The sequence below is a fragment of the Dreissena polymorpha genome, chromosome 11 (genome assembly GCF_020536995.1).
Source record: "Dreissena polymorpha isolate Duluth1 chromosome 11, UMN_Dpol_1.0, whole genome shotgun sequence".
Taxonomy (NCBI): domain Eukaryota; kingdom Metazoa; phylum Mollusca; class Bivalvia; order Myida; family Dreissenidae; genus Dreissena; species Dreissena polymorpha.
Genome location: NC_068365.1, coordinates 72,775,025 through 72,787,458, shown reverse-complemented (window position 1 = coordinate 72,787,458; position 12,434 = coordinate 72,775,025). Strand labels below are relative to the sequence as shown.

At 35.3% G+C, this 12,434-nt stretch overlaps 1 protein-coding gene across 2 annotated transcripts in view; it reads left to right on the top strand.

Annotated features, from left to right (window-relative positions):
• The window catches only part of LOC127850896 (disintegrin and metalloproteinase domain-containing protein 10-like), a 33,869-nt gene that overhangs the window by 7,551 nt on the left and 13,884 nt on the right, over positions 1–12,434 (top strand). Inside the window, exons 2-12 of one of the 2 annotated variants that reach the window (XM_052384293.1) lie at positions 1,414–1,545; positions 2,388–2,511; positions 3,641–3,759; positions 4,254–4,615; positions 5,009–5,111; positions 5,846–6,026; positions 7,582–7,660; positions 8,749–8,877; positions 9,416–9,593; positions 10,083–10,248; positions 11,576–11,674. In XM_052384293.1, coding sequence (XP_052240253.1) covers positions 1,431–1,545; positions 2,388–2,511; positions 3,641–3,759; positions 4,254–4,615; positions 5,009–5,111; positions 5,846–6,026; positions 7,582–7,660; positions 8,749–8,877; positions 9,416–9,593; positions 10,083–10,248; positions 11,576–11,674 — 1,655 coding nt within the window. In that variant the 5' untranslated portion in view covers positions 1,414–1,430. The remainder of the gene's footprint in view (positions 1–1,413; positions 1,546–2,387; positions 2,512–3,640; positions 3,760–4,253; positions 4,616–5,008; positions 5,112–5,845; positions 6,027–7,581; positions 7,661–8,748; positions 8,878–9,415; positions 9,594–10,082; positions 10,249–11,575; positions 11,675–12,434) is intronic. The other variant, XM_052384294.1, reaches the window with a different exon arrangement.

Genomic DNA, 12,434 nt, shown 5'->3' with positions numbered 1-12,434 from the left:
TTTTAATATTCTATATTTACAAGTTACAATGTGAGCATGTGGTGACACTTTTAATATATGTACCTGAACGTAAAAAATGTGAACAGCAACGAAGTCATCATTATCACCATTATAAAAATAACCGCCCGTACACATTGCCATCAGTTCCACCATCACCAAAACGACAACAATAACAACAATATTTACCCGATCCGTACTTTACGGCGCACAATTCACACCTAGGTGATCAGGCGTGACAATGGTTAATTATTTATATTCGGCTAATGCGTTGACGCCAATACGTTACATACCTAGGTATGTTTCGCTAATAAAGTCATTGATTGGTAATCAATATCATCAGTTTATGAAGCATGTGACATTGTATTCTCTATAGATTATTGTCATTTCTGAAAAAAATGTACGGATCTAACTTTTACATCGGCAATGATGAACAGTTAGCAATGAAACTGGACACATAATTGAATGCTTGCAATTTTTAATAAGTTGGATATTTCTTTTAAAATAGCATATAAAGAATGCATTAAACTTGCTTATATCTACTGGATGATTTAATAAGGTATGTGATCGTGATTGTTTTGTTTTAGTATTTACATATTCGTTTAGTACGAATTTAAAGATAATGTGGGCTATATGAAATAGTGTACCATAATCATGTATTTCTTTGATTTCCGAAACAATACATATGTCAACTATATGTCAATGACTGTTTTATGTTTTGATATTTTGGAAACACTGTATGTATGAAACGTTTTTGTTGATACGATGTCTGTTAAAGGAATGCAAGTCACTAATTTGTTTTACCACGCACTTATTACTTATCAACAATTTGGTATATTTTACCCATTTATGCTTAGCGTTTAGAACAAATGCCTTTGCAAACAGCGTAGACCCAGATGAGACGCCGCATAATGCGTCGTCTCATCTGGGTCTGCGCTGTTTGCTTAACGGAATTTCTGTAAGAAATATTTTAAAGATAGAAATAAATATACTAGACATCCATAATTTTAGAAATAAATTGATATAATTTAGAAGGATGGGAGAGTCCACTTGGCATAAATGGGTTAATTTGATACTTGTTTATACATGTGAGCATAGTGGACTTAAGCATCACGGTCTTCAAAAAACATAAAACGTCGGAACAAAACACTTGCGAGACAAAGTGATACTAATTGTTTTGTTAAATGTCTTATGTTAACAAATGAATTAAATTGAAAATTCTGCCAAACAATTTTTGAAGTGGCCTTTTATAATAATGATGAAACTCGTCTATATTAGTTGAAGTATTGAAATTAGTGTTATAACAAGTATAAATAACATATTTGTATGTCTTAATATAATCTAGTAAAGACAAATACTTTTCTATACTTATTCCATTTCATAAAATATAATCGATGAATTTCCTCAACTTGTCAGTTAAATGAAGCAGAAAGATGACGAAACCGGAGAAACATAAACCGAAGACTTTTGAATTATTAATCAAGCGCGTCTTTGTCTCCATAGCGCTTGTCGTCTGCTATTCAACTGAAACGGAAGCTTCTTTAGATGGTACTTATGTACATGATTTTTAAACTCTTACGAATATTCACAATCAAATCCAGTTGTTTATTTTAAAAATTATTTTTAACAAGCACAATTCGCTACGAAAAAAGAAATTCAAATTTAAACGACCACAAATTATACTGTTGTTTGAATTATAATAGTTTTCTTACCAGCCGCAATTACACATGAAGTGTAAGTAAGAGAATCTGAAAAACATGTGCAAATATCTCATAGTTATATTTGCAAAATGTACCAAAGCGCTTTCTTAAAAGGCTCAGTCTGTATGCTAAAAGTGGCGGTAATTACAAAGTTGATATTGGTGCTTTTGATAACATGATAATGTTGATGATTTTGATGTTGATGAAGATGATGATGACGATCCCGACGACGATGATGATGATGATGATGATGGTGGTTGTGATTGTGATAATGATGACGATGATGGTGTTTATGATGATGATGGTATTTTTTTAAACCTATTTATTTAAGCTCGATTGCATAACAAGCCTAAGGTTATATAAAACGCTCTCGAGTCCGTTTTCCTTAATGTCTATGGGGGAGATATATAGAACGCTCTCACAGTGGCGATCGAACCCGTGACCTCCCGATCGCTAGGCGGACACCATATCCACTACGCCACGGCGATGATGACGATAATGATAATGATAATGATGATGATGATGATGATGATGATGATGATGATGATGATGATGATGGTGATGAAGATGAAGATGATGATGATGATGATGATGATGATGATGATGATGATGATGGTGATGATGATGATGATGATCATGATGATGATGATGATTTGATTTTTATTTGATTTATGATGATGTCATTTTCAGAGATTTCCCCTTTTATTAGCAACTATGAGCTAGTGACGTATGATCACGCGGCATTACGTCATGATCATTTGACTAAGCGGTCAACCAACCAACCAGTCATTTTCCAGTTTGCAGCGTTTGGAAGGTAAATGTTGAATACGTCAAAGCAATAACAGAAAATATCCACATATGGGAATGTAACGAAATATGTTTGTATAAATCTTCAGCAAATTCTGATTTTTAAAAACACATTATTAAGTACTTTATTTTCAATAATAAAAAAAAAGTAATTAATACTTTAAATATTACACTTCATGCGAACTTCGCTTTTATAATTTTAATTTTAATAAATGGAAGATTTAATATATGGTATGCCTCTTTGTACAGGAATACTTTAACTCCAGGAAAAGTGTCAGGTAATCAATTATTTGTTGTTGTTTTTTCAGCTGGTCTATTGTTTATGAAAAATGACCAATTGCATACAAAAAAACTCGAACATATTTTAAGTTATACTTAGTATAAGCATTTGACAATTAAAGGGGCCTTTTCACAGATTAAGGCATATTTTAAAGTTTGTCATTAAATGCTTTATATTGATAAATGTTAACATTTGATCTTAAAAGCTCCAGTAAAAAACAAGAATAAAATTTAAAAAAGGAAAATAAAGTAGCCGGTACCAGGGCTCGAACCAGTGACCCCCGGAGTCCTGGAGTTAGTCTGAAGTAAAAACGCATTTGCCCTCTCGGCTATTCTGCCAGACATATTCAGCTCAAGTATTTTATACCTTATATAAGCAATCTTCGTAGTTTCGTAAATTTAAACGACAACAACAGAACTTTCCAAATTATTCAATCGTTTCGCGTTGCAACGCTTTATAATTTTTAGGTTTTCAAATCGTCAAAAGATACATATAATGGCTATATTGGACTATGGTTAATGTTCAGTAATACTGTTTCATCACAAATATCATAACTAAAACGAAAATTTGCGAATCTGAAACAACTTTTTTCAATTTTGTCAATTTACCAAACCGTGAAAAGATCCCTTTAAACCGTAATACCGTTTGTTAACCTTACTTGGTTTTGGTTAGTCTTATACGCTTATATAAATGTAAAAGTCGAGACTAGAAAATTTCTAGCACTAGATGGTTTATCCCATATTAAATCGTTTTCTTCGCGCAGTTTATGTTTATATGAATATTTATACGGGGTTGTGTATGTGCTTACTTAAAATGATATCAAAGACGGTTTATATCAATATAAATAATTTTACAGGACATTTACGCCTATTATGAAACCGATGTCGGATATCTTCCATTCGGACCTGATAGTCGAAACCGGTAACTCAAGTTTGCCGTTCTCTTCGTATACGTCGTACAGCGGACATATTAAAGGTAGATATATGTATATACGACGACGATATGGACTTTTCACATCATCGTTGTATATAAAAGTGTAGAAAATGTATTTGTAAGTCGTGTATCCAAATATGTAAGTCGTGTGTCCAAATATGTAAGTCGTGTGTCCAAAAATATCAGTCGTGTATCTAATTATGAATGTTTATGTCAGTCATCTGTCTAAATATAAGTGAAGAGAAGAATATGAGCAAAAATAGTTTAATGAAATCAAGATTAATGAACGCGAAGACTCCATTACGCGTACATTAAATAACACGTATATTTTTGTTGATATCATGTAACGTGGGCGACTATACATTGTAATTGAAATCTATCGTTGATTCTCCATTCTTACACCGACTCATATGATCATTTTAAAATGATTTTGCAGAAATTTTTAGCTTGCGTGAAACATAATTGCATACTAAACCGTTTATAAATTCCTAGCATGTTTTTATACACTCATAAATCTTTGTAATATTCATTTTCAGAGTGTGGAGGAAAGGTTCACGGTATTATCACAAAAGAGGGTAATTTCGAGGGCCGAATAATTACAAACGACGATATCTACCACCTTGAAAGGACAAGTCATTACAAGCACATATCCGATCCTACACCGTATCACACGGTGGTGTACAGGCAATCTGACGTCATTTTTAATATCACCAATGCGAAATGCTCACATGCGCGAAAGATGAAGACAAGCTCAATTGTTGGGAAAACGAAATTCAGTGATTCAGATTCAAAACAAACGCACGCCGATTTCGGTTCTGAAAAATGGATGACAAGAAATTATCGGCGCTACAAACGAGGCGCCGATCCCCTGAAAACCACATGCGAACTTTATATGCAGGTTTGAGAATGATTTGCGTAATTTGTTAAGAACTTGTTGCGTTGTTGTTTGACTGACCTGTCCGATCTTGAGTTGTCATGATGACATTAAACCTTTTGTTGGTATTCAATAATAACTGATCAGTTGCAAAACGAAGATTGTGTCTGTTTGGTGAAGATTCTGGTAAACTACATTCTGGTTTGACAATTCAGATTCTGGCCATATTTCGTCAATATTTGATAACAATAAAATAAAATAATGCAAACCCCGTTGTGCTTGGATCTGTTTGAAACTTACAATGTTTTAAAGCAAGCACTAAATTATATAAATTATAATTCCAGTATAACTACAGATACAACTATTACAATTTTGAATGTAAAATACATTATTATGGTACCTTTCGATTTGTTCTAGGCTGACCACCTGTTGTACGAGAGATATGGAAGCGATATGGACACCGTCATTGAGAAACTGACATTGCACGTGCAAGTCGTGAACGCTATTTTTCAAACAATAGGTACGTTTACCTCTATATAATTGAAATAACGATGTTACATAATGATGATATAAGTATAGATCGCCAACATCAACTTGATATAATAGAATGGATTTATTCTGGTCCACATAAATATCTGCCGATCATTCGACATTGTTCGTAAGGATAAAGGGTACAATAGAGGACATGTATAGGACAATATTGGACCAGAAACCTGTTGACATTTCGTTTTTTTTTATATATAAAAAATTATTGAGCCTCTTGCTATTTCAAATCTAGGTCTGTAATCCATAGATCGTGTCCACACAACTAGCAAACTGAATAAATGTAATTGTTGTCTTATGTAAAAACAACTGTTTTTCTCATATAACAATTGGTCTGAATTATTCCCAGTAGTTAGTTTGATTCAAACATATTACAAAAAATCATAATTTTCTGACGCGGGAAGAAAAGTGTACGAGACCTATAATACAATAGCCGTTTTTTATATTTCTTTATCAGGTGTGGATTTTCGAAAAAAAATATCCCAAAAGAAATTAAGCTTTATTAACTTATTAAGGTTATAAGTGCAGAATATGGGTATCATGTTGTTTAATTTTTGACGTCTTTTTATCTTTATCGTTTTTTATAATGTTTTATTTAGTTTAAAAAATAAAGAAAACAATTTTAAGTTATTGGGAACACTAGACGTGTAATATTTATATTGCAGATTTTGAATTTGTCCTTTTCACTTTTGCGAATAACTTGTCCAATAGATTTTGATGGCAGCGGAAGCCCGAATAACGTGGGGTTTATAATCAAGAAAATCAAGGTCTGGACGGATTCAAAGGCGGAAGGATACAAATATAGCGGCAACTATGACGTGGACTACTTTCTGGACCTACATTCTAAGGATAATTATGACTCATTCTGCTTGTCGTACTTATTTACTTTTAGGTAAGTTTCGACAATCTGAATAGCAGACATTGTATATATATCAACTACGTCGTTAACACACTTAACAATTGACATATACTCCAAAAGAAAGTGGCAAGAAAAGTAATAACCAATAATGGCAAATAAAACGATAACTTTTGTATTCGATATAAACATACTGTTCATATGCCAAATTTATCATAACTGTACACAAGTAGAACGCAACCTTGAGCAAATAAAACACATAATCGGAATAACTAGTATTTTAAAATAACTTACACGTAAACTGTTTTGTAAAAGACATATACTTGAAGAATTCATCTCATTTGATAATATGCAAGGCTTTAAAGTAATTATTCATAAAAAAAAATTGTAGCCCTCGATTTTGTTTCGTCTAAGATCGCATATCCAATGAGTCGTGTTCTGAGAAAACTGGGCATAATGCATGTGCGTAAAGTGTCGTCCCAGTTTAGCTTGTGTAATCCGCACAGGCTAATCAGGGTCGACACTTTCCGCTTTCCGCTTTATGACTTTTTTCGTTTAAATGAAGTTTCTTCTTAGCAAAAATCCAATTAAGGCGGAAAGTGTCGTCCCTGATTAGCCTGTGCGGACTACACAGGCTAATCTGGGACGACACTTTACGCACAAGCATTGAGCCCAGTTTCTCAGAACGCGACTCCAATTATTTCGAGAAACATCGCTTGGAATAAGCAAGCGCGTGCTTTTGTGAATGACTGAAAAATGAGCCGTGCTCTGTGAAAAAAAGGTTAAATGCATTTGCGTAAAAAGTCGTCCCAGTCCGCACAGGCTTATCAGGGACGACACTTTCCGCCTAAACTAATTGGATTTTTGCTTAGAAGAGACTTTCTTTAAACAGAAAATATCATAAAAGCGGAAAGTGTCGTCTCTGATTAACCTGTGCGGACTGCGGACTGCGGACTGCACAGGCTAATCTGGGATGACACTTTACGCACATGCATGTATTCCTCTTTTCCAAATAATTGGCCAACTCGATATTTTATTGCAACGTTAACACTATGCATTGACAAATTAAAAGTGATCAAAACTAAAATAACTTGATCCTAGATTTGCAAATCCATCGAACTTATAATGAAACGCATCGAACTTTTAATGAAACGGCAGTACATTTACATGAGCGGAAAAAGTATTACATTCCGCTAGAATTTTATTTAAGGCAAGTGAACATTTTCATTCTTAAAACAGTGAACTACATTTCAAACAACAATAAACATAACATTAAAGTGCAATCGATCATTTAAGCACGACAAGTTCAATTGTGTCTTATTCTGTGAAAAATGGTCAAAATGCATATGCGTAAAGTGTCGCCTCAGACAGTCCGCACAGGCTAATCAGGGACGACACTTTCCGCTTTAATGGTATTTTTCGTTTAAAGGAAGTGCCATTTTACCGAAAATCTAGTTTAAGCGGAAAGTGTCGTCCCTGATTAGCCTGTGTGGACTGCACAGGCTAATCTGGGACGATACTTTACGTACATGCATCATGCTCATTTTTCTCAGAACATGACACAATTCTAACACATAAATGTTGCTTTTAGGGACTTTTCAGATGGTGTTTTGGGTCTCGCGTGGATAGGAGACTTACAAGGGTCGGGTGGAGTGTGCGAGAAATATAAGGTATTATATGTGATAATAAGCGACTGTGGACTTATTTGTTTGTTTTCTGTTTGATACATGCCTGCGGTATGTATGCAGGCATTTTAAATAAACCGACCATTCTTTAGCAGACGTATTTCCTGACCGTATGGGTATGTGTGCACACTTCCATTTCAGACTTTAGAGCCGAATCGCTGAGATCTGACACTAGGCATTTTAAGATTTAATTATGGGTGTTTATTTCGTTGCTATATATATTATTTATTTGTATAGGTGTGTCTTACTTAACTGTTTTGCTGTAGTGTACATAGTAATCTACATGTATCGCAGCTGGTAAAATATTTTTAGCAAAGATACAACAAACTGTTCGTAATACAACGATCATATTTAGTTGACATTTTTTTATTTGTGGTGTAACTTTCGCTCAATTAGTCATTGCCGGTTCGGGTTCTAGTTCAATGTACCCCGGGTATTCTTAAGTGTACTTAAATGCGTCCCGAGTGCGGAAAACATGCTAAAGATTCCAGGTCATTCTCGCTAAATTGATCGTTGTCGGCTTTTTTCATATTAAGTATGTTCATATTTACGTCAATATTTTTGAATATGGACTCTATATTATTGAAACTCAAACTCAACAAAATAAAGTGGATGCAAGTTAAAGAGAATTTTGTTTCGTTTTACGTAGCGCGTTTTTCGAAAGCGGTTTTGGCGGGAATAAAACTCGGGTACATTCTAAATGGACCGGGTACGTTTTTTTTTATATTTTCCGTATCCGGGGGACTTTTAAGTATACTTAAGAGTAACCGGGGATATTTAAGTAATATCCGAGCCGACAAGGATCAATTGAGCGTAAATTTCCCTATTTAAGACATACCAATGCAAATCATAGATTAATAGTTGTATTCAGGTATGGAAATTTAGCCCGAGGCGATTTGTTTTGAAACGGGCAAGTCAATTTTAGAATTTAGTCGTCTGCAGGGCAACTGGCATTTAAAAGACTCGATACAATTTTCTTGAATCTATCATGAATAAATATTGTGAAGGAAATCGCTAAACTAATATACGTATTATAATCATCATAATGAAATGTGTCAACGTGTTTATTTTAGACATACCAAGGCATAGGCATGAGTCTCAACACCGGCATTGTGACCACGCTGAACTACGGTTCGGACATACCGCCGGCAGTCTCATATGTGACCTTCGCCCACGAAATCGGCCACAACTTTGGATCAGACGTCAGTAGAGCTCAGTGCCTATGTGTTTATTGTGTCGAAGTTTTTACTTCTTTTATTGCGCTTGAAATTAGAGGTTAACCCATTTATGCCTATTGGACTCTCCCATCCTTCTAAATTGGATCAATGTATTTCCAAAATAAGGGATGTCTAGTATATTTATTTCTATATTTAGAATATTTCTTACAGAAATTCCTTTAAGCAAACAGCGCAGACCCTGATGAGACGCCGCATCATGCGGCGTCTCATCTGGGTCTACGCTGTTTGCAAAGGCCTTTTTTCTAGACGCTAGGCATTAATGGGTTAAGCCAGCTTTTAGGCTGGTTTAAATACACAGTGTTTTTCACTAATCGTTCCATTAATTCTTATGGTTAGTGTAGTGCTTCATGTTTTGTCCTTTAATCGTTTAATACTAGCTGATTGTAAAAAAAATCTGAGGATTCAAAGCAGTATCATTGCTCTTTTATTTCGATAATACGTATTGTTATATAATAGTATAGTATATTCGTAATCTTAGACAAAATACATATAAACATTTCAGCATGACCCGGATTCCAGTCCCATTTGCGCTCCGGGAGATCCAACCGGAAATTACATCATGTACTCGCACGCGACTCCAGGCACAAAGCCGAACAATAACAAAATGTCTAGTTGCAGCATAGAGTCGATTGGTCCTATTTTAGAAGCCAAAGCATGGAGTGCGGTTGGATGTTTTGTTCGTAAGTGTTCTTGTTTAAACTTTTTTTTACATTATTCACACATTAACTTTGGACCGGCTATATTTAAGTCACCATGTTTGTTGGTTGATCTATTGGTTTGTGAGTCGGTTGGATGTAATTTCTTTATTCCGACCGACGGCATTCGTTGTGTATTCAGAGCTCACGGTCAGATCTGTGGTAACCGGTATAGAGTTACTGCTGTTGGGTGTAGAATGCGCGTACATGATACGATAAGATATATACTATGGTTTTTATGTTAATTGTGTTTTCAGTGGTTTCTTCATTTCTACGGTAACGCTTTGGAATTGTTGGGTGTACAGTATGAATGTGTGTGAGAAAAGACTGCATATAATATCTCAAATGACACAGGTCTATATGTAGTGTACGTGTGGTGAAAGGAAATGGGGATTAGGATTGAGTTTAGGACTGTGTGTGTGTGTTAATTATGCGATATGCTATGATAGGTGTGTGCTGTTATTTTTTTCTCAGAGAACACGGGTCAGATATGTGGTAACCGTGTGGTCGAGGGGGACGAGGAGTGTGACTGCGGGTGGGGCGAGGAGTGCGTCGAGAGCTGCTGCAACCCCCAGGTAGAGAACCCAGGGCTGCCCGGGTTGGAGACCCCGTGCACACGGAAATCATCCGCCGTTTGCAGGTCTGTTTTCTATTTTTAACCTTATGACGTATTTGTCGTGAATTTATTCTAACTCCGGAGACGGTGAATTTTATAAGACCTTGGAGGCATGTAACTAAAAATTTGTTTTGACGTTATTTAATAACATCCGACGACGTTTTGAAGCCTTATAAAATTAAATGCCACACTATCTTTGTGAAATCATCAACCTTCTTTAAATGCTCAATAACACCCCTTCGAGATATAACACAATTGGAAAACAACTTCTCAAATCTGGGGACACTAACGAATCAGAACCATGTACATACTTAAACTTTTAATTTGACTGTCTACATGTACATGTTCAATTGTGTAAACATATAGTTCAAACTGTAATGCACGACTTGTTTGTGTAAACATATAGTTCAAAATGTAATGCACGACTTGTTTGTGTAAACATATAGTTCAAACTGTAATGCACGACTTGTTTGTGTAAACATATAGTTCAAACTGTAATGCACGACTTGTTTGTGTAAACATATAGTTTAAACTGTAATGCACGACTTGTTTGTGTAAACATATAGTTCAAACTGTAATGCACGATTTGTTTATCCATATTAGTTTGCACACCATATCAACTTAAATTATTGCAATGTAATTACATGTATTATGTTTGCATAAAAGGGGTCATTGTTTTTGTGCCTTAGGATTAAATTATGTTTTCATCACCGGAAATGTGGAGATAGTGTTACAAGTATTGACATGGTAAAAAACGCATTGTTTGATTCCGACCAATGGCACTTTCACTTTTAAGATCGTAAAAGCAAGACTCTGATTGGCAAACTAATAGGTTGTTAGAATGTGAACTTAAATAAATCGCCCAAACTCTTGTGGAGAAGTGTATCTTAAAAATATGTTTTCGAAGGTTGATGTCGATGGGCTTCGAAAATGGCACATTCCCTCGTTTCATGCATTTGTTTTGCTTCTAACAACGATTTCAGTTAAATTGCTCAGAAAATGTAGTATAAATCTTCAAAACCAAAGAAACAAAATCGACACACGCGCAAATTCCCAATATAAAAAATCACGTCCATAAATTGTATGATCGCCTACCGTAATCGATAATGCGCATGCGTATAGCGAGTACTATGTGTGCATTTTCTTCTTAATGATTGAATAATTCCAACTTATATTCCAGCGCGCGCGAAGGGTCCTCCAGACACATTCTAATGGTTATCAACAGTTTATACAAATAAGACCTGTAGATGTGTACAGCAGTCATTCAATAAATATTAATCTTAATAAATCAATGTATGCCCAGCAGCCGTCGATATGCATCGTTATGATATTTGGAACGTTCTCTTTGCAGTCCCAGCGAGGGTGCGTGCTGCAAGAACGACTGCACGTACTCTGGCACGGATCACTCGTGCAGGAATGAATCCGGCTGTCTGGACGAGGCTTTCTGCAAATATCCTTGCCTCTTTTTTCCCACTATGTTTTAATGTTTTTTGTTTTTTTATTTAATTGTTTTTCGGCGTAGCTGTTTAACGTCACTTTTGACCTTACCTGACCTGTGTAAGTGTCCAATAAAATTAAAATACAATTTCCCGCGGCTAGACACGAATGAATACACTTCATTTATTCCATTGGCTGATTTGAGTATACCACCAAAACATTGGAAACATATCCGCGTCTTTGTTACACTGTTTTACTGCATGAAACAATTGTATCTATAATGAAAAGGCTTAATAGATAGAACAGTTTTACAATCAAGTCTCGACATCAATACAGTTTGTGCGTGCACCTTTTATTTTCAACGGAATGCCAGCGCAAGAGTGTTTGTACTTAAAGGCTATGTTCTCATATTCAGTACTTACTTCCATATTCCTGTCAACATGTTAACATGCAAAATTATAAAGAGCAGTGGAAGCGTGGCCTCACTTTAATGCATTGCATTTCAACCCGCGAGGTATCAGGGTCAGTTCGCGGCCAATGTGTGTGAATGTCAGAGTTTATTTACAGGTCATCGCTGCGTCTTCACGACTACCTTATGTGCTGACCTGAGTTCGCGGCCAGTAAAATAATCGTTATATGATATAGACGCTATCCGTGAACAAGGTGACCTGGCATTTTCTTTAGACCAGAAATATGTTAAATGAAGATATTCAGCGATATAATTATGGTATGTCAATAACAGATTCTTAATGTGTTTTCAACAATACCATGAT